At 35.4% G+C, this 23,850-nt stretch overlaps 1 protein-coding gene and 1 long non-coding RNA gene across 2 annotated transcripts; one reads left to right on the forward strand and one right to left on the reverse strand.

The window, feature by feature from the left end:
* The first annotated feature begins 12,999 nt into the window (after window positions 1–12,999).
* Window positions 13,000–14,370, forward strand: LOC133863361 (probable LRR receptor-like serine/threonine-protein kinase At3g47570). The gene is made up of 2 exons (XM_062299302.1): window positions 13,000–14,191; window positions 14,342–14,370. Exons 1-2 carry the CDS (start codon window positions 13,000–13,002, stop codon window positions 14,368–14,370), a joined length of 1,221 nt encoding a protein of 406 aa, XP_062155286.1.
* A 96-nt stretch (window positions 14,371–14,466) lies between these two features.
* Window positions 14,467–18,188, reverse strand: LOC133863016 (uncharacterized). The gene is made up of 3 exons (XR_009899345.1): window positions 17,429–18,188; window positions 16,124–16,159; window positions 14,467–14,776 (listed from the first exon to the last, which is right to left on the reverse strand). It is a non-coding gene; the product is annotated as an uncharacterized LOC133863016 (long non-coding RNA).
* Between the last annotated feature and the right edge of the window lie 5,662 nt (window positions 18,189–23,850).

Here is a 23,850-nt window from a genome sequence, read left to right on the forward strand (position 1 = left end):
AATCAACGTGTTGGGCCTTACCTATTAAAAAAAAGTCTGAGCCCACACGTGAGGGGGAGTGTTAAAATATTGATTAAGCGATTAAATTTACCTCTTCCTATTAGCTTAAGCTTTTGGAACAAGTAGTGATTTAACACACACAATAATTAGTGCCAAACAATGTAATTTAGTGACCAACCAACATACATCACCACTTAAAACATCTCCATAAACAAAAATTTATTGTTACTGTTCCATTTAATCTGACAAAAAGTCACCTGCAGGTCTGATTAACTCAACTAGATCCTTTTGTTTTACAATTCATGCAATAAAGAATACTAGATTAATGGAGCGAAGTGATTGCCAATAAAGAATATTAGAATGGAAAGCCAAGTGTTTTACAATGTTTTACAATCTGACTCAATGCTCAGCATCTTCAATGTTTCAAGTTTCAGAAAAAAGGGGGTGGGGTGGGGAGGGGAACGATAAGAGGAACAAAATTGGCATTTCTTTCTGATATTGAGCCATCTAGAAATCTATTAATATTTCAAAATTTTAAGGGGTGTTGACCTTCAATGAAAAAGAAATTATGACCCATACTTCAATTCTGAAGTAGGTGCTTAATCCCCTTAACGTAACTTCAACATGAAGGTCATTTGTAACCTCGTGAAAAAAGTTATTTGTAAATTTTATCCTTTCCAGAAACCCTTTGCACACTGAAGTTTTCATAAGATGTAAGTAAATAATAGATAAAACATGAAATAATAATTAATACTATGCAATATCGATCTGAAAAATCTACCTTACTAAAACGATAGATCAAATGGGATGACGACGCATCATTTTCGAACTAACTATTTGAAGAGAAAATTGAGAAACTTAGCATTTCTCGGTTGGATTCAACAAGAACATTTGAAGGATTGAAGTAATAGTTTAACCTATATATCAAATAGCACATTATAATACAAGCAAGGCCCTGTTTCAACAATGAAACAGGGGAAGGGAACAAGAAAACAGCTAGTTTATTTAATATTATATCAAATAACACATTAGAATATACCTCACAAGATCCAATAATGTGACCTGCCATTAGGTCACTTGTAACCCATCGTGGGCAGCAGACCCCGGCGGGGCACCTATTGTGACTCATCATAAATCACCAAACCAAAAACAACGTGACACCAAAACCCAGGGCTGTGTTCAAATCTAATTGAAAAGTAAAAGATCGAGACCGTCATATCTTGCGCTCCCTATCCAGTGTGGAAGATGATCCTCTCCATTTCATTAAATGAAATGGAGATTATTCATTTCAAATGAAATGCTATGATTTAAAATTGGTACATCTAACGGTGTATACGAAGTCAATGTTGGGATGTCTTTTAAAAATTTAAATAATGTGAAATCATGTACACTATTAGATGTATTAAATTTAAATCCTAACTATAAAATAGATAATATCCATTTAATTTGAAATTTAGAGCATCACATTAAATTCCTCACTTGCCATCCATCTGACTGTTGTAACCCACACCATTAACTCTCTTACACATGCATCAAACACACACACACTCTCTCTCTCTCTTCATAATTTTTCATCAGCTACTTGGTAGTTGTCTGGTGACCGTACTTTTCTACCACATGTAAGAGCATCCTCAACAAACTCATCATTTCTATTTTTTCTCCAAAATTTAGGGAACTTTCACAAAAACGGCTCTCCAGCAAGCTTAGCATTTCTTTCTCCATCTTAGTTTCTGTCAGAACTCTCTCCAAATCTGCCGCATGAAATTGTTTTGCTTTCTTGGCATTTTTAATTTCAAATATGTTGCTCTCATTCTCTCTCTTTGCGTGTTCTCTACTTCACAAAAAGATTGCATAAAACTATATGAAAAAGAAAAGCTTAGGTTGAAGGCTTTTTTGAGTGGTAAAAGGGTTTGCATCACTACCGATACATGGACATCCCTGCAAAATATAAACTATGTATGTGTTACTGCTAGCTTCATAGATTCTGATTGGACAATGCATAAAAAAAAAATAAAATAAATACTCAAGTTTGGTCTAATTTCCAATTATATGGGTGAAATTATTGGAAGAATGATAGAGAGTTCATTGATGGAGTGATGGATTGATAATGTGTTCACTATTACAATCGATAATGCCTCAGCCAATGATGTGAGAATTGAGTATATGAGAAGGAGGATGAAGGACAAGAGTTCTACTGTTTTGGGAGGAGAATTTCTTCACATGTGGTCAAGGGCAGAGGGAGGGGGGGTCGAGAGGGGTCAAATGCCTCTCTCACCACCCAAAAATTTTTCCATCTCTTGGAATTTTTTTTTTTCGAAAGTCCTAGTTGCCTACCTTAAAAAATTCATTGATCAAGGGGCAAATATTTTTCAAGAGGATCGAGCTTCATGAGTCACACCATGTTCTGCCATTTTTTTACTGGTTTCTTAACTTAAAACCAGTCACCAGCTACTACCACAGGTTGAAGACGACATTTTTTTGTTCTCTTTCTTTCGATAAAAACACACAATTTTGTTTAAAACAAAAGGGATAATTACACTTAACCCCCCTGATTTATTCACGGTGTGGCGATTTACCCCCCAATGTACCAAAATTGGTATATGACCCCCCCGAACTTGCCAACGTGTGGCAAAATCAATCTTCCGTCCAATCGACCGTTCGTTTGGACGGAAAAAATCGGTCACGTGCAAGTCACGTGACTTGGGGAGAGTCTCTGTCTTAAATGGTCACGTGACTTGCATGTGACCAATTTTTCGTCCAAACGAACGGTCGATTGGACGGAAGGTTGATTTTGCCACATGTTGGCAAGTTCGGGGGGGTCATGTACCAATTTTAGTACATTAGGGGGTAAATCGCCACACTGTAGATAAATCAGAGAGGTTAAGTATAATTATCCCAAAACAAAACATTCCTTTGGAGGACCGAGGACACGTCTATGACTAAAGTAATGAGTCTTTGTCTTATTTGAAAGAAGGACACATCTTATCTATTAAAAAAAAAAAAAAAGACACGTCTATAAAGTAGGACATGTCTAAAAGAAGGTCTCCAGCGTTTCATACTTTTGGTCTAATTAAAGTAAATGAGACACGTCTATAATTCAACAATTTAATCTTTCTTTTTTTAAAAAAAGAAAAAAAAATGGCCTTAGGCCTTTAGCTTAGCCGACTTACTATTAGAATAAGTTAGATGAGAGTCATGATACCTATCTATGTCCGACAAGTAATTTTTTTTTTTTCAAAAAGAAAAAAAAAAATTAAGACTTAACTTACCTGACTTTTCTTAGGTAGTATATATTACATTTAAAATACTTTTAACATTACTTGTAACCCTGAATGACATATTTGCGATTCTTTATTGTTAATCCTAAAAGTTGTTGTTCAAGTTTCAACAATTCTACAATTTGGAATTTGTGATTTCTTCGGACATTATTACTTTCTACTTTAAGACTTCAACAATTCAAATCAAATGCTTCAATATTTTGTTTTAGAGCTCGAGAGGTATGTAATTAAACTTTTACATTGATTAAGCTTTTATATTTAAATTATTCTGTTAAATTAATTGTATGTATGTATGTATATAAACTTTTTGTATGAAATATATCAATGAACACTAGGTGTGACAAAATAAATTATAAGTTTCATTTATATATTTTAAGCGATAATTAAATTTTGTTGAATTATTTATTTATTGTGTTAGTTATATTTTTTAATATTTTTTTATTTATTTTTTATTAACTTTAATTTTTTATTTTATTTATCAAAACGAAAAAAAATTGTTGACCCCCATCAACTAAAATCTTGGTTTCGCCACTGCATGTGGTGTGTTGCTCATAATTTAAACCTTGTTGTAAATGAAGGCTCGGAAGACTTAGGTGATTGTGTTTCTAATATAAGGAATGCAGTGAAATATGTGAGGTTTTCACCAGAGAGGATGGCAAAATTGATTGTATAGAGGAGGAAAATATTCAATGTACGAAGATGCATGGTGTGTCTAGATGTTCCAACTAAATGGAACTCTACATATTTAATGTTGATCACTCATGAGAAGTACCAAAAAGCTTTTGACCTATTAGGGCCGGGAGGATGAGCATAATCATTTTGTTGTTCCTCAATTATTGATTGGGAAAATGTTAGGGCATTTGTAGGGCATTTGTGACTTTTTTTCAAACTTTTTATGATGCCACATTGATGTTCTCTGGTTCAACTTAATTATGTCACCTCCAATTCATATTTCTTGCAACTTTGTATTATTCAATATACCTTGAATGATGATTGTCTCAATCTTGATCAGGTCATGAGTTCTGTGAGTTTTAATATGAAAAATAAATATGAAAAGTATTGTGGGATTATGGATATGATCTACTTAATGTTGTATGTTGCTTTTGTTCTTGAAATGAATAATATCCATTTCATTAAATTAAATGAAGAGGATCCTATTCCATACTAGACAGGGAGAGCAAGATATGACGGTCTTGAACAAAAGTATTTTTACAGTTATTGTTTATATTTCATCAATGAATATTCTTTCAAATTAGCAAAAAGTGAAGTAGTGTAAGTGCATGGAATCTGAAATTATAACCATCTAACCATGCACGGGTGTCCAACTGTTGCCATCCCCAATAGTGTATTCCTCCTTTGAAGTTCGCTATTAGTAGAAAACAACTCTTGTTAATATGTTAAAACATGAGTCGTAGTGATCCACTATGCACTCTTTCTAATATTGCAACTTGTGCACTAGTCGACTATGGGATGTACATAGATATAGAAACAATTAAATATGTGTAGATGTCTCACACTAATGAGTTCAATTCCGATCTAAAAGACTTTTTTACTCAAACTTTTTTATGATTTACCTTTTGAAACTTGTGCACTACTTGACTCTCCCGCTGAAAAATATTCATGGAAGCTAGGGAGTCTTTTTCCTGAAACAATGTTCTCGTAAAATTGACAAAAAGAAAAAGCAATCAAGAATTCCCCAATTGGGCTCTTGTTGAGAAGAAATGGGTCAGTGAATGTACGGTTCTCAACCTTGGGGTTGACGATTGATGAGCCCAGCTCAACTCCAATCATGTCGATGAGTCCCTCAAGCCCACCAAGCATGCACAGTTGCAATTTGTTGTGTATTCGCTCCATATGGAAACCATTCTCCTTTGTGTTTTGTGTACACCATATAATCGCCATCTTTCATTTTACTTGAAATGAAAAGCAAGATAAGTTTTATGGTTTCAATTTTGTTTTGTCATAGTTAATGGTGTATATGATGTTATGATATTTAAAAATTTTAAACGACGTGATAACATGCATGTATATCTTTAGATTGAACATAAGCTTCCTCCAAACTGCTTAGATGAACTTTCTCCATCACAATCAATAAAAAAACTGTCATGTATCCCTTGAACATGTGAGAAGTATATTTTTTTTAATAGTTATATTCAAAAAAAAAAAAAAAAATTGAATAGGATCTTTATTGAATTTCATATCACATTGGCTTTGATATGGATCTTTATTGGATTTTAATCCAATAATGGTTTTAAAAAGTCACATAAGAGTGTGAAAAAATGGGTGTGGATAAGTGTAAGTGTGTGTAATATTACTCAAAAAATTTGTGGCGCAAAGAGAACGTGTTTGGCGTGGCTTGCAAAAAATTATAATATTCATTTCTTTTTTTGATTCTTTGAATATAAAGAGAGTTCCTGATTAATATTTGATAAAAAGCTTGTTAAATAGTAGCTTTTATGAATTTTATTAATAATTTAGAGAAAAATCAAATATAAAGAGTTGATTATGAGTTCTCTTTTCCTGCATTTTTCTTTGGAAAAAAAAAAAAAAAAAAAAACTACAAACAAAACTAAAAAAATGCTTCTTCGGCCGGTTGCCAATGAGACATTTAGAGATCATTATCCTTAAAATTTTATAGACTCGTATGTAAAAAGTTTATTTGGTTCTGAGAGAGAGATTTATTTAGAAATTAAAGTTGATTCTCTTAAGCATCATGTTTTCAGAAAAGTAGATTTCCTCCTCAAAGAGTTGGTAGATAAGTTCATGAAATGATGCGTACGTTGTGATGAAATTGCAAGATTAATTGCACTTAACCTGCAAGACGTGTGTACGTGTATAAAGCAAAGGAACCTGGCATATACTCACGACAATTTTGGGCCCCTTGTGTTACGTACCAGGTGCGACAAAGGAGGAGAATAAAAGAGTTCACAAGATCAAGTCATGTTTCTTTGTTATTTCACAACCAAAAAAAAAAATGAATTATTGACCTTTTTTTCTAAACGGTTTTTAAAACCGTATAGAATTAAATTGTTAGAGTCCGATTTTTTAGAACCGTTTGTAAAAAATTTAATATGGATGGTTTGATTAAACTATCCATAAAATTCCAGACGGTTTTATTCAAACCGTCCAGAAATGCAAATAAGCTTATAGACGATTTGGACTAAATTGTCCAAAAATTTACATTTCCAGACGGTTTGTACCAATTAAACCTTTAAGAATTTTATTGACGGTTTGGTACAAACCATCTAAAATTTTATAGACGATTTGGTTCAAACCATCTGAAAATTTACATTTCTAGACGGTTTGGAACAAAATGTCTATAAATGTTACAGACGATTTGGTCCCAAACCGTCTATAACTTCTTCTCTTTTTTTTTTTTCTTTTTTTTTTTTTTTTGACTGAAACATCGAGAGAGAGAGGGAGATCATATAGAGAGAGAGAGAGAGAGAGAGAGAGAGAGAGATTCGTCGACGGGATCTGGACAGAACGACGAGATCGGGACGACAATGGGATATGGACGGGACAACGGGAACGAGACGAAAGGAGAGAGTGTCAGAGATGGAGTGCCAGATCTGTCAAACCCACCCCGGTGTGCGTGGGTTTCCGGCCGGATTTGGCGAGGTCGTCAAGGTTTTCGGTCGGATCCGACCGAAACCCATGCTCAACCTCTCTCTCTCTGGCCGGATACAGAGAGAGATCCGGTATTCCGGCCGGTTCTCTCTTCCTCTCTCTTTCTCTATCGCCGGCCAGTGTGCATGTGTTGGCGTGGGTTGACAGATTTCCAGCTTGATCTCTCTTCCTCTCTCTTTCTCTGTCGCTGTCCGATGTATATTGTTGTAGATCTGCTCTGTTTGATTTTGTTCTTAGTAGTCTTTGTTTATTGCATGTGCCGGTGTAGATCTGCTTTGTTGTGTTTTACTGGATCTGATTCAATCTGTGTCAATACCTTTTATGCAAAACTCCTAGTAGATTCATATATGGCCGGTTTGATTGTTATTTTCCTTTTATCTCTTTGACTTCTTTTAATTTGGTTTCAGGATGATCTTTTAGCAGATTATTCGCGCATATCAATCTGCTATGGAAGAAGAACATTATTCAAAGAGTAGACAGTGATTGGAGGCTTGTGCTTGTGATTGAGATTGATTCACCTGAACATGGTCGGAGTTATGCGAACATGAAACCACATGAAACAAAGCAAATCAAAAACTGCAAATCTATAATTAAATTTTATAGAATTAATTATTAATTTTGGACTAAAATGAAAATAATATCATTATATTATTAATGAAAATAATATAAAAAATAAATAAATTATTAATTCTGGACGGTTTGGGCAAAACCGTCTAGAATTCCGAACGGTTTGGCCTAAACCGTTCAGAATCCAAATTTCCGACGAAAAATTTTGAACAGTTTTAAACCGTCTGGGCTTTGTTCCAGATGGTTTTTTACCATTTCTAGATGGTTTGAAACCGTCTAGAAATCTAGAATTTTTTTGTAGTGTTTATCTCTTATTGTTGGGCTTCCATGTGCGTTGTGGTGCACGATGGGGGTTGAGCCGGTGGATCTGATTTTGGGTTGCAACTTGCAGCTTCTCTTTCAATGTGGCATAATTCAGGTGTTGCTTTGGTCCATACTTGGCTGGTGCCTGGACTTCTACGTAACCCTGATGGTAGGATTTTTTGGGAAAACTTGATATTATTGGTGGTGGGGTAACAATCGTTTGGTTGAGTGAATGCGTTTGTGTGATTATGGCCAAGCAAAGTGGTGAAGGTGGTGAAGATGTCGGATTGACTGGGTGGTAACTAGGATCAATGGAAGATTCTGATAGAGAAGGGTATGGTAACTTGATTGGTTGTAGTGATGGTGAGGTTTCGATGGGTGGGTTATGAGGTTTGATGGCGTAATGGTCACCGTGTGATAGCATGTGCTTGAGACATTTGTTCAGTGCAACACATATTTCCTCCATTCGCTTCATCACACTCTCGTGTCCCAAATGCATTTTGGTCAGCATTTGTTGTGGAACGGATTTTATGGATCTCAGCTACTTCTCTAATCGCAGAAGTAACGTGATGTTTGGCTCTAATACCAATTGTTACGTGCCTAATTAATCAAACACGTAATAGATAAATAAGGGTAGTTCGATAAACCTTAATACCTCTCAAATCAACTCAAAATCTGAATATTAATAATCTTTGCTTACTTTATTCATCAACCAAATAGACTTATATAGAGTTACAAAGAAAGACGATAAACATAAACTACTCTCATAGAGATGCATCTTAGGACTATCGTATCACTAACAACTATTAATAAATATAATAATAAAGATAATATCCAACTATTTAGGATAACATACTATCCATTTATTTACTACTTAAAAATAGGCTAATATATAAATAATAACTAAATAACAAAGATATATAATAACTAAATAACAAGAGTTAAAGACCTTATTGGTACCTGAGTTTTGAAAACTTTATTTTTTGGCACTTGAGTTTTCATTTGTATCACAGATGATACTTGAGTTTTGGGAAAAAACCAACTTGATACCTCTGTTAAGTTTTCCTTTCAAATTTTAATGTCCTGCCACATGTCAACCTTTGAGGGTTGACATGTGGCATAATATAAAAAAAATATAAAAATAAAATAAAATAAAAATCTTTAAAAATTAATTAAAAATTTTAAAAAAATATTAAAAACAAAAAAAAAAGTTAAAAAATAAGAAGAGTCGCGGAGCCATCCCCTTGACCGGTCTGGGGTGGCCAAAGAAAAAACAAAAATTGAAGAAGGAGGTTTTTGGCCCTTGGGGGTGGTTCCGCCACCCCCAAGCCGGCTGGTCTAGGGGTGGCCGAACCACCCTCGTGGCTAAAAAAAAAAAATTGAAGAAGGGGTTTTGGCCATTGGGAGTGGCCGAACCACCAAATGACTAAAGGAAAAAAAATAAAATAAAATAAAATAAAATTGAAGAAGGGGATTTTGACCCTTAGAGGTGGTCAAACCGACCGATCTGGGGGTGGCCGAACCACCCCCGTGGCCCTTGGGGGTGGTTCATACACCCCAAAGGGCCAAAACTCCTTTCTTCAATTTTTTTTTTTTTGGCCATGAGTGATGATGAGTGCTAAATATTGTGTATTTGGACCCCTTGATTTGCACTAGTTAGACCTTTAGCCTTGTTATTTTCTAATGTTTTGGTTAGTTTTTGTGTTTTCTGTTTCTGTAGGACAATAAGAGAGGAATGACAAATTTCATAAGGAAATGACTGGAAATTCGGAGGTCCTGAAAAGTCGATCGATCGAACTTAAAATTCGATCAATCGAAACTTTGCCCGAAGTCGATCGATCGAAATAAAAGTCGATCGATCGAAATTTTCCAGAAACTGCTTTTGCAGAGCGCGCCAAAACACCCAATCAGAAGCCCAAAAGCAGTCCTCCCTCTGATTTTCGCAGCAGAACACGCTGGTTTCGTGTTCTTGGTTGTCTCTAGCAGCAGAAGAACCCTAGAGGAGGGTAGATGAGTCATTGTACATGGATTTCTAGCCCTAGCTTTCTTCTATAAAAGCCATAGTCATGCCTCCTTGTAAATGGAGTAGAATAGAGAAGAGAATGGAGTAGAATAGAGCAGAAAATCAGTAGATAGGTTTAATTTCGTGCATCTTGTAGTGTATTTCAGTAGTTTTATTTTCAGATACTTTCTCTTTGCAAAGCTTTTCTTTCATTTCCATGGTTGTTCATCATTTTCTTGTGGTGTTCTTAGTCATGGAAGGCTAGTAACCTCAACTAGGGTCGAGGATGAAACATTTCCATTGATGACACTCACAATCTTACTGTACCACTTGCACATTTAATGATATATCATATTAGTTGTTCAAGTTCTATTCATTTAAAGCTTTATCTTTTGCAATGAATGTGGTTAGTGGTGGAAAGAGGACATTTTATGTGTTTCAACCGATGAATACATTGTTTTATCGGTTTGAATGATGATATCCATTGTCATTGAATGATACATTGGATGTTTTGATTTCAATTGGTACTCTTTGTGATTTGTCTATGTGTTGGATTCATTTAATGGTTCTCGGGTTTATGGTTAAGAAACTTGAATGACACCCTAAGCTTAATGTTCTTTGGTTGTTCAAGTGGAAACCAAGAGTGTGAGTTGTAGGATTTGGTTTGGTGGATTCCTTAGCCTTAGTTCCTTTTAATTTGCATATTTCATTCCATTTCTTTTATTTAGTCTTTTGTTTTTGAATCAATTCTCAAACCTTTGGAACTAGGTTAAAATGAGGTTGATTAAGCAAGACACCAATATTTGACCATTTCCCTGTGGATTCGACCTCGCACTTGCACACACTATATTGCAAACGATTCGTGCGCTTGCGAGTACTATTTAAAACACACATCAAGTGACCAAACCAACCCATGTGGGTGCATGGTTTAGCTACTCCGTACCGGTCAAACCACCCCTCTTATTTTTATTTTTTATTTTTTATATTTTTTTTAATATTTTTTTTTTAGTTTTATTATTTATTATTTTTTAATTAATTTTTAAAGATTTTTATTTTATATATTTTTTTATATTGTTCCACGTGTCAACCCTACATGGTAGGACGTTAAATTTGGACGGAAAACTTAACAGAGATACCAAATTGGTTTTTCTCCAAAACCCATGTATCTTCTGTGATACAAATGAAAACCCAAGTATCAAAAAATTAAGTTTTCAAAACTCATGTACCAATAAGGTCTTTAATTCAAATAACAAAGACCTTATCAGTGATGAAATTAATTTTGTTGTTTTGGAAATAGAAAATTGTTTCCAAAACAAGTTGCCAAACAGGCTCATGACTTCTTATGAACTTTTTTGTTCTCATCCTTTGTCGCATCTGGTACTTAACACCTTGGTGACCAATGAGTGTGAAAAATCCACCAGAAGTAAATCTGATTGATCTTTGATGCCAGTGGCAGAGTTTTCGAAAGTACCTATTTCTTTCTCTTCTTTCTGAGTGGCCAAAACTTTGGCATTGTTTCTCCCGGCAGATCGAATAACTTTAAGGAGTACCAACCTACCATTAGCTTAAGAAATTGGCATTTCTCCCGGCAGCACATATTAACCCATATGATTGATTTGGGCAGTAGCACTTAGGTTGATTCTTACTCGGGTCATAACCACAAACCCCCTTAGACCCGGTGCAGGCACTACAATCCTCCTTCCACTTCGATCACATCGAATCCTCCTTTGATGGTTTCTTCAATTGTTGACCAATTAACAGTTCCTTCATGATAATGATGAGTTCCAAAAAGTGGAGGAACAACCACGCTTTTTACACAAAACCCAGGGCCATGGACTCCATCTACTATATATGTACCCACCTTTATTAGCAAGGGAAATGCTGGGGTACCCACCAGCATCCCACCAAATTCATTTTATTAAAGGAATAACACATGTGACTTTGTTTTTTAATTTAATAAATTCATTTTCAGAGAACAGTGGTGGGATATTGGTTGGAGGGCAACCAGAGAGTAACGTAATGTTACCGTAGCTGCCAGGGCCAAATCGAAAAGCTCAAAATCGAGGGTGGCCGGCCGTAATCAAAGGACTAATGAACACCATCATATCATCCTAGTGGAATAGAGTAGGATGGGGCAATACTAACGTAACAATCTCAACCAAAATTTTTGATCAATTTTTGTTAAAAAAAAAAAAAAACAAATGTTGGTTGGAATTGCTATATTAAAATTGTAAGATAATTATGAAGTAAAAATGTAATTTCTAGCTATCATTATATCGACTATTGACAATTTGACATGTTGTGGTTGATCTTAAGTCTGATCACGTGTAGAAAAAGTTGGACAGTGACAAAACCACGGGGCCAGTGGTGCTGGGGCAGGACATGGAAGCGACGGGGATAGGCCAGGTTCTATTGTCCTTATATATAGAAGTCTTGCCCTTTCAATGGGACGCAAGAAAGTCTAGCCTTGTGACTTGTGAGCAGTGGTGGAAGTCTTGAATCAAATTATGAAGGCAACTCAGGTGCAATGAGTCCTAATTTTTAATTTTTATGGGCAGGTACAATGATTCTAGCCTTTTAAGTCATGAGCACAATGCATCAAGTAAGGTTCAACAAAGCCCATCATTTCAACTTATCTATGAACTGTTAGAGGAAGACTAGCTAACTAAAGACCAAAGTCAATTAGAGTTTTTTTTTTTTTTTTTTGGGGGGGGGGGGGGGGGGGGGGGGGGGAGGTATTATTTGTAGCTGTTGTTTTTCTTATTGTTTAATTTCAATTTAAAAAAATCTTTTAATAATTTAAAGACATAAAACCAAAATCGATCTTTTTTAACATATATATATATATATGAAACCCAAAGAATCTAATAAGCAATCTATATATTTGAAATCCAAAAATAATAATAATAATAATAATAATATTAATGATAATTTGAAATTCAAGTGTACTTGATTGAAGTTGAACTAAGATTACAAGCGGCAAAACTAAAAGATAAATTTGAATAAAAATTAATTAAAGAATATTAAAGAATATAACTAACAAAATAAATAAATAATTCAAAAAAAAAAAAAAAACAAATTATTGCTACAGAGGTACGTAGTTCTCAGACTAAGAAATTTGGAATTATCGGTAGAAAGTGAAATGTCTTAGATTCGAAACATAAGCACTTTTGCCATTCGATCAGTAGTTTATATATATATATATACACGTTACTTATAATGTTTAATTATGGACCCGTTAGTCTTCTTCCCATGGAAGTCAGAAATCTGAAAAATCTGGGTGCATTGTATATGTCTGAAAACATGTTATCCGGCGAAATTCCAAGCACTCTTGGTAGTTGTATTAAGCTGGAGCTTCTAGACATGCATGGCAACTTCTTCCAGGGGGCCATTCCATCGAGTTTAGGTTCTTTGAGAGGAATTCAAGAATTAGATCTTTCTAGGAATAATTTGTCAGGAAAAATTCCAGACTTTTTTGTGGGTTTCAACTTGTTGGATCTTCTGAATCTATCTTACAACAATTTTGAGGGTATTGTGCCTTCAGACGGCATTTTCAAGAACTCAAGTGCAACTTCAGTTGTGGGAAACAGTCAATTGTGTGGGGGAATACCTGAGATGCAGTTGTCTAAATGCAACTTCAGAGAGTCTAGGAAGAAAAAATTGAACTTAAGCATGAAATTAATTATCTCCATAGTTTGCGGGCTTCTAGGAGTAATTTTTGTGCTATCTTTTTTATTTGTCTTTTGGTTAAGAAGGAAAAGAAAAGAACCCACTTTAAGTTCTTCAGGAAATTTGCTTTTAAATTTGTCGTACCAAAGTCTCCTAAAAGCCACCGATGGGTTCTCCTCCACAAATTTGCTTGGTGTAGGTAGTTTTGGATCCGTGTATAAAGGAATGATTGACGAGGGTCAAATGACAATTGCTGTCAAGGTGCTCAACCTTTTGCGCCGTGGAGCTTCCAAGAGCTTTCTAGCTGAGTGTGAGGTCCTGAGAAACATCAGGCATCGGAATCTTGTAAAGATACTCACAGTTTGTTCAGGTGTTGATTATCAGGGTAATGATTTCAAGGCTCTAGTTTATGAATTCATGGTCAATGGTAGCCTTGTGGATTGGTTGCATCCAACTGGTACAGAGGATGAGACGCACCTGGAGCAGAGGCATCTGAATCTTTATCAGAGATTGAATATTGCCATTGATGTTGCGAGTGCATTGGAATATCTCCACTATCATTGTCAAACACCAATCCTGCATTGCGACCTCAAGCCGAGCAATGTTCTTCTAGACGATGAAATGATTGGACATGTCGGAGACTTTGGGTTAGCGAGATTTGCTCCCGAAGCTGACCATAACTCTTCAGGCAATCAGTCGAGTTCTATTGGCGTAAGAGGAACTATTGGTTATACTCCTCTAGGTGATCAAGACACTCTTTATCATTCCTCATGTATAATCATTTTTCTTTTAATAACATTTCTAAGTTTCAAGAGGGTAAGAAAGTTTTATTATTCATTTATTCATAAAAATTTAGTATTGTACAATTTTATTTTCTGATTTCGTCACATAGAGAATATCATATCAGAATTCCTTTGTTAGCATATACACATACGTTAATTATATAGTCATTTATATACATGTTGAATTTGCAGAGTATGGTATGGGAAATGAGGTGTCCTCCTATGGAGATATATATAGCTATGGGATCTTTCTATTAGAAATGTTTACTGGAAAAAGACCCACTGTCACGCCCCCGTTTTGGGAAATAAGGAAAACGTGAGTTTGAGTACTAAAATCATAAAATAGAAGCGTGCAATTACAACAAATAAATTTAAAACTCAAATTTTAATTAAACCTTTCTATTAATAATCTATACAAAATCATGAACTCCAAAAGGAACAAATCATACTATACAATATTAGGGTTTGGCTGGTTCATCACGAACTATCGCTCTCAGCGAGGTCTATGCCCTTACAAGAAAAAGACTTCTTCTTACGGTTGTCATCTGGAGAGGGGTGGAGGAAGAAGGGGTGAGTTCGACAACTCAGTAAGGAAAATACAACACCAGGGGAAATAAAACATGCTATAAACCTTTATGCCATAATCTTTAGTCATTTTCATAATGACAGATTTATTCTACTCACTGTTAAGAATTAATTTCACATATAATGAATTGCATAAAGTAAATTGAATTACAACCTAAACCAATAGTATATTGATTTTAATTTATTTTAGATGATTTAAGTGTTTTTGAATATATTAAGATTACGATGATGTTTAGAAGTATGAATATGTGATTTTAGATTGAGTATACGTTAGAGATTCAAGTTATGAAAAATTGTCTGAGAAGTGATATGCTAGGCTGTTTATGTTTTATAAGAAAACACATATTAAAGCATGATTCATAAAGTGAAATGTATTGTTTTAGGACAGGTAGCATGGCATATGAACAATTAAATAGAATTTGTAGAATGTAAATAGTGATATAAGAATGACAGTTATAAATGAGAATGACAGTTTATTATGATCCAGTATATTCTTTTTATCAGTTTTCTCTTTAATCCTTTCTCTGTGGTTTAACCTCTTATAGACTCTACACCGCCAATTCCCGTGAGCGGCGCACGTTGGCTTTGTCCAAAGGACCTATAGACTCAGCCTGTCGTCACAGAGAAGAGTCGCTGGGTTGGGGATCTTCCCTAGGTGAAGGCCAACCTCGGATGGTAGCACACACCGACTTACGGTATGCTTGCCATGCTACCCTATGGGTACCAATTCTAACTGTAGTAGTGCCTCAAGGTTAAACAATTACTGCACATGAACGTTTTCTGTAATACTGTAGGCTCTGCTTTATCTGTAAACTTTATTTCAAAACTGTAAGAGTCGCTTTTATAACTGTAGTCATGTGCAGAATTTAACTTTATATTCTCTTTTCCTTCAAAACTGTATCCTTAAATAGAGTCATATACTTTGGAATTCTCTGTAATCATATCTTGAAATGCTCTTTATCATTTCTCTGAGTATGCATAATTCATAATTTTTGAAATGCTCATATTCAAGACTGTAAACATGCTTAATCCATACTTTGGAGTTCTTTTAATCATAACTTTAATTATGCATAAATCAAAATGCTTTTAGTCATATCTATAATTATGCATAAATCATATCTTTTAAAGAATCTCTTTTACTTATAACTGTAATTTATGCACAAAATTCTTAAATAATAACATATGAGAAATAAAAGCTTGGCATTAAAAATCACATCAATAAATGCTTTATAAAATTCCCCAACACTTTCTCTCAAGATTTGTAAATAAAATCTTGTTGGGGGTTTTTCGGTGTTGTATCCCCTTACCAGGACTTTCCATTAGCGTCAAGATCGACCTTTTACCTAGATAAAGCACAAGGATGGATTTAGCGAAGCGTTCTGAAATTCAGTTCTAAAACTTAAACTAATTTATCCTATATATATATATATATACAAAATCTCTATCCAAAATTAAAACATATGAGATTTAATATTAAATACAAAGTCTACCAATTCAACTTAATCCCAAACCCAAGACAAATCCTCCCAAAATACTCACAATTCAAAATAGTAACCATAACTCAATACTCTCAAAACACAGAGCAAGATCCTAAACTTAGTAAATCCACAATCATCCCAAAATCTAGTCTTCAAATACCACTAAACTTCCAATAGTTGAACACAACCCGAACACTTACTAAATCACCCAAATCAAAACATCACCATACTCATAATTGGTCAGAACACTATATCCACATACTAATTAAACCAACTTAAACCAGCAATCTCTTTAAAAACCATTAATCCTCAATTTAAACATTAAATCAACCAACAGCAAAACTTAAAAATTTATTTGGTCAGAACAACCCAAATACCAATACCTATCTCTCAAATATAACATAACTGAAATAAAAACACCAAAACCCATTGCCTACCAATCAAATAACCAAAACGATACATAGTCGGCCAAAGAACCCATAAACAGTTCACATCACAATCCTCCAAATAACATTCCAATACCCATCCAATTGAACAGCTCGAAACAAATCTCCAAAACACCTATCAACAAAGAATAGTATTTCAGCCAAGATCAACAAACAGGAACCACAATACTCAATACCACTAAAACAGAGACCCAAACTCAAGATTATCAATGCATAACCTTCACTGAATCGGTCCAAACAGGTAACTAAACCAAACCTACAAATCAGTCCATCACAGTCTACAACAGAGACAATTTTAACTTCAAAACCACATGGCCAAAACCACAATAAGCCCAAATACACACACAGAAAATCCTCCACAGTTTAACACCCCCGCTGAGATTTCTCAGCACTCAAAACAGAGGATCTCCACTACTCAACTCCAGCAACCGGATAAGGACAGAAAACATAGCAAACCCAAAGTCAGGGCATGGCCGAACACCTCCCTTACAAAACCAAATTCATCAAACAAGATCACAGCTCCCAAATCAATAAACAGCCCACACAAAACCCTTACAATCAGTTTAAATTCATCAATTCTGGAACTATGTATAGCCGAAGCATAATCAATTGAGAACCCCCCCCTAATTAATCGAACCCTAATTCATCAATCAACAAAATAATCCACAAAATTATAGGATTTATATACCTTGAGGACTTAATCAAAAAATCCACCGGAAAAGCCACCAGAAAACGCACAGGAAGAACCGGGTCTTCCTCTCGGGTCGTCGGTCACCGGGTCGGGTTTTCGGGTCAGGGGCTTCGGGCTTCGTGAATCGGCCGGAAAGTTGCCTTAACTTGCCGGAAATCGGCGTCTGGCCGCCGGTCATGGAGGACCGAACCTCCGGGAGGTTCGGGTCGCACGGGTTCTCCCGGATCCGTCGGGTTTGGCTCGCGGGTCGCGGGTTGCACGGTCATGGGTCGTCCGGGTTGCAGGCAGTCCACTACCGACGAAAAACCACCGGAAAGCAGCCCCCAAACGCCGGAAATCGCGTCTCAGGCCGCCGGACAGAGAGGATCGGGCATTAGGGCTCTCGGGTCCGGCGGGTTGCGGGTCGCACGGACACCACGGCTTCACGATCGGAGCTCTTCCCTCACCGGATTCCAGTCCCAGCCGCACCGCCGATCATGGAAGGTCGGAGCTCCCTGGGTTCGGCTCCCTCTCTCCCGATCTCTCGGTATCTCTGCCCTCTCTCTCCGATCTCTCTCTATCTCCCGAGTCTCTCTCTCTCGACATCTCTCTCTCTATCCCTCAAGTCTCTCCCTCAATCTCTGGCTCTCACTCCCTCTATCTCTCTAACTCTCTCTGTTCTCTCTCTCTTAGTATCTCATCTCTCTCGATTTCACTCTCTTCAGTCTCTCTGTATCTCGTCGGAAGAGAGGATAAGAAGAAGAAAGAATATAAGGAAGAAAGAAAAGAAAGAAACAACTTGCACGACAAGTTGTTCGAATTTTTTTTTTCTTTTTTTTTTTTCTTTTTTTTTTCTACTTATTGAGTAAGTTACTTACCAAATAAGTTATACTTTATTTTATATAAAAAAAAAATATTATTAGGCCAATTAATAAGTTTTAAAAAAATATCTGGGGTATTACACCCACAGATGACATGTTCCAATAGGGCACTCTAAATCTACATTCCTTTGTTCAACAAGCTTTGCCTGAATGAGTTGTCGAGATTGCGGATCCAAATCTTTTTCGGGAAAGAGAAGAAGAGACAGCCATGAACAGAACTCATAATAACAACAGCAACACTAGAAGAAGCAAAATCCAAGAGTGTTTGATTTTGATGTTTGGGATTGGAGTTGCTTGTTCTGTTGAATAGCCAAGAGAGCGGATGAACATGAAAGATGTTGTATCTGAGCTTCATTTGGTCAAAAAGAGACTCCTTAAAATTAGAGCGCGTAGAGGTGGCCAAACTACAAGTAGACCATAATATCAACAGATGTTGTAACTGAGCTACATTTGGTCAAAAAGAGACTCCTTAAAACTAGAGCGCGTAGATCGAGGTGGCCAAACTACAAGTAGACCATAGTATCAACAGGTAATATTATTGGTAGCTTAGTAGCTTGGTGAAGCAGATTGATGAGGCGTCCAACATATAATACCATTTGATTACGATTATAAGCTCATTGTATTTTTGCATTCTCTTGCATTTTTAAGATGACACTATCTTTCACTTTTATAAGATAACCTTCTATTGCTTATTTCAATTTATATTTTCTTGTATATGTCGATTTATATTTTCTTGTACAGGTCGTATTTTATTTTCTATTTTACTTGGGCTTCAAAGTTTAGACACACATAAATACATAATTCTATTCAAGTTTTCCCATTCTTTAATTTATTTTAATAGAAAGCAAAAGACTGAAACGACTTGTGCAAATTTCTATACAAAATGACTAACCAAAACTCACTTTATATATTTTAGCTAATGGATTTTAAAAGGCACCATACATTCGATTATTTATTCTTTCTCTATATTATTTAAATATTATTTCTTTATCTTTCCCTTTTTTTTTTTTCTTCTTGAAATGGTCATTTTTCTAACATAATTTTTCCAGTATATAGTCATTTTTTCAAACAGCCATATTTTTCAAATGCACAGAAACAAGGTAAGGATTCTATATTCTCAAATGCACTTTATAATATTTAGGGAAAATTACACTTTACTTTTTGAAGTTTCACCCAAATTGCAATTTTGCCTCTAAAGTGAAAAAAGTTGCAATCGACCCCATCAAAGTTTAAAAAATTTGCAATATAGCCATTCCATTAGCTTATTTCGTCTTCCCTAGCGAAAATTACCACGTGTGCCGTACGTCCACTTTTTGGACCAAACTTGACGAAAATGCCCTCACATTTTTTGGACCAGACATGGGTTGCGTCCGAAACGGTTCCTCCCGTACACTTGCCGGAGTTGATCATCTACCATGGTGTCGGAGTGAAAATCTAAGGATGTTGGCGTTGCCAACGGACAGTGATGGAAGGAGGGTCGGGAAGTTTCAGGAAAAATACCAATGTTTCTGACGTGGAGGTAGGGGTGAGCATGGGGCGGGGGTGAGGGGGGTGCAATTTTTCCCCTTTTTTGGCCCCGCCCCACATCCCTGTGGGGGGTGAAAATTGCACCAGCAAACCGCATAAAAAATTATTTAAAGATTTTGGTTTTAACTCTTTAAATTATTTGAAGATTTTTTTAATTGAAATTAAACAAATAAGAAAAACAACAGCTACAAATAATACCTAAAAAAAAAACTCTAATCGACTTTGGTGTTTAGTTAGTCTTCCTCAAACAGTTCATAGGTAAGTTGAAATGATGGGCTTTGTCGAAACCTTACTCGATGCATTGCATTGTGCTCATGACTTTCTCTACTTGCTACAGGACAATTGTACCATTTGGGTTGGGGAAGGTGGGGGTGTTCTATTAAAAGGCTAGAATCATTGTACCTGCTGCCCAGAAAAAAAAAAATAAAAAGGACTCAATTGCACCTTAAAGTAGAGGGGGCCATCTGAGTTGCCTTCATAATTTGATTCAAGACTTCCACCAATTTCACTGCTCACAAGTCACAAGACTGACTTTCTCTGAGTCCCATTGAAAGGGCAAGACTTGTATATGTAAAGACAATACAATAGAACCTGGCCCATCCCCGTCGCTTCCATGTCCTGCTCCAGCACCATCGGCCCCGTGGTTTTGTCACTGTCCAACTTTTTCTACACGTAGCGTGTCAGTTGAGTCTATACACTGATAGAAATAAAACCATCCTGGTTTTTTTTTTTTTAAGATTTTTAATTTTGGTCTTTCTGATATGCATCTATTTATCTATTTTCGTACTGTGCCGTTTATCTCCTCCATAGCTCCTGCTACTGTTTGCTGGTTGTGTTTTTACTTTGAATAAGAGTTTTTTTCTCTATAAATTTGCCTTTATGAATGATATATGAGATGAAAAAAAAAAAGAAAAAAAAACTCATTGCATACCTTAAAGTGGAGAGGGGCCAATCTGTGTTGCCTACATAATTTGATTGATCAAGACTTCCACCATTTTCAATGCTCACAAGTCACAAGGCTAGACTTTCTCTGAGTCCCATTGAAAGGGCAAGACTTGTATATATAAAGACAATAGAACCTGGCCTATCCCCGTCGCTTCCATGTCCTGCTCCAGCACCATCGGCCCGTGGTTTTGTCACTGTCCAACTTTTTCTACATGTAGCGTGTCAGTTGAGTCTATATAATGATAGAAATAATAAACCATTCTGGTTTTTTTTTTCCTTTTTTTTTTTTTTTTTTTTTTTATTTATTTATTTATTTATACAAACATAAACGAGTCCTCGCAGTAACACAACGATGTGCCGCAAAGCTAACGTATGGTACATACCCCATGATATGTACCTAATAAATCAGAGTAACATCTATTTAACTATGCAGCGAAAATCACAATATAAACTCTAGTACTCTACTATGATCTAATCATAACCAAAGAGCCATATTACATCTATCTGTTTAAGTCTTTCCTCAAATAAAACACATTAATTACACAACAGAAATGGCTTATACAATAACAAGTGACACAAGCGTAACAAACCATAAATAAAACCTATAGACACCCGAAGTCCAACAATTATGACTATCACGGCGAGCTTCAATCATAACATCTAGAATACACTGCTACCAAACCATCCACTATACCGGAGTATCTGCAGTCATAACATTAAAGTCTACATGGTTGCAGGGGTTACCACATCCGCACAGATGAAATTATGAGCCCACCGCCTTAGCGGAAAAAGTTAGGACCTAAAACTAAAGAAACAAATGAAAAATGTTTTACGAAAAGATAAAGAAAAAGCAAAAGCATTACTTTTGGCAGGGTCCTTAACTTTCTAAAAGTCGAAGTTGGGAAGATTAACGCCATATCCAATGGGTAAGAGAAACAAGATTAAATAAAAAAAGAAAGGGGTGGAACTTGGCAATTTTGGGCACGTCCTCCTGAAGGGATATCCAATAGGTAAGTACAGACAATAAACTTTTAAAGGGATTTAATATTCGTTTTTTTTGTTGTTAAATGCGAACTCAGAGGTAATGATAAAAATAAGGATGGTTAATATATTACAGGCTATTTAAGTGAAATTATGAAATTTTGGTGCATTAACTTTCTACCAAGTTAAGATATCAAAATGTATAATATTTACTTTCATATCCATCTAACAAATATCGATTCATCTCTAACCTATATTTTAAGTCATTCTCTGTCACAAGGTGTTGGGGGAATATCTTTCTAAATTGCCTCTCTCTATTTTCTTTACTACCAGCATTATTCATTACGAACATTCAAAGGATTGACAATATTTAATCTCTTCCTACATCTACAAAAATGTTAGATGACCCCCCTCTCCCATGAAACTTATTGTATTGTCCAATTAAACGATTCAAAAGGTCTCGCACTTTTGCCTCTATTTGATCCTCCCACATGCCTATTGCATTTTCTCAACCAAAACATCAATGCCTTCATCTTGGAACGTGGGTCAAGAACAAAAACAACATACAATATTAAGTTGATCATATCCATAGTTTCTCAATACTTTTCATATTAAAACTCACAGAACTCAGGACCTGATCAAGATTAAGACAACCATCATTTAAGATATGTTGAATAATAAAAAGTTGCAAGAAATATGAATTGGATGTGACATAAGTTGAACCAGAAAACATCATTGTGGCATCATAAAAATTGGGTTGCCCAACCACTTATTCGGTCAAATGGATCTCATAAATGGTTTCTCACAATTATTTGCCCAAATTCTCTCACAATCACCTGTCCAAATTTAAAAGAATCCGAGTAAATAATTTGAAAGGATCCTAATCCTCTCTTGCCTACCTTCTGGCGCAAATCCCATGACGGGAATCATGTTGTCATAATAAATAAATATACTATTTTTTATGGATAAAAATTTTCTACAACCAATATGTAAAAGTGACATATGTTCATTGGCATGTGAGAAACACATGTTGTTTTAATAGTATGTGCTACTTATAAGTTTTTTTAATAGCATTAATAAAAAATAAAAAAAAAATATTTTTACATGCTTAAAAGACACATCACTCAAAAATGTGTGTCGTAAGAAATTTCTTACTAACCATTCACTCGAAAGAAATTTGTCTATTTTTTATTCATAAAATTAGCTGGCATGAAACCGGCCAACTTTTGAATACCCAACTACCAAGCCAAACATTCAATGCATTCAATTCATCTAATGAAAAAGATTTTACAAAAAGAAAAGAATTTCTAGAGGACAGAAGCTTGGACGGTAAGGACTTAAGAAGCAAATGAAAAAGATTTTACAAAAAGAAAAGGAAAAAAGCATTGCTTTTGGCAAAGTCATTAATTTGATCAACTTTCTAAAAGTAGGTTTTACCAAAAAAAAAAAAAAAAAATGCATTCCTTTTGGCAAAGTCATTAATTTGACCAACTTTCTAAAAGTAGGTTTTACAAACAAAAAAAAAAAAAATAAATTTGCATTGATGATGACTGAGTCAATAGAGCAGTCAACATGAATGTTGACTTGGTTAAGCACTAGTTACAACCACCTAGGAAGTGGGGGAGCTGATGACTTGAGTTTTTCCTCTCCTACCAGGTCCCCTTCTCACCTATCATTTCTAGGTAATTTTAGACTGAGTTAATAGAGCAGTCAACATGAATGTTTCCACTAGTTTCTTCAGATATTTAACGTCCGTTTGGTTTGGTAATTTTAAAGCGTTACAGTTAAAAAAATAAAAAATAAAAAAAGGGGTAAATGTTTGATAAATTAAATAATCAACTTTTAAAATCGTGTAAATTATATGTTAGGCTACATTGCCACCTATCTTCCTAGATTTTTCATAAAGGTTATACGAAATTTTTGAGTACATTTTAATCAGCAGGCTTTGGGAAAGACGTAGAAGGCCTATGTGTTATAATGGACTGTGACAGTTTCAAATAAATACCCACGTCACTTTGTAAATTCTAGTCTCACTTATATATAACTAAATTTGACCACGAGTACCACGTGAATTACTACGTGACGACACTGCAATAAGTACAGATA

Source organism: Alnus glutinosa, chromosome 3, assembly GCF_958979055.1.
Source record: "Alnus glutinosa chromosome 3, dhAlnGlut1.1, whole genome shotgun sequence".
NCBI lineage: Eukaryota > Viridiplantae > Streptophyta > Magnoliopsida > Fagales > Betulaceae > Alnus > Alnus glutinosa.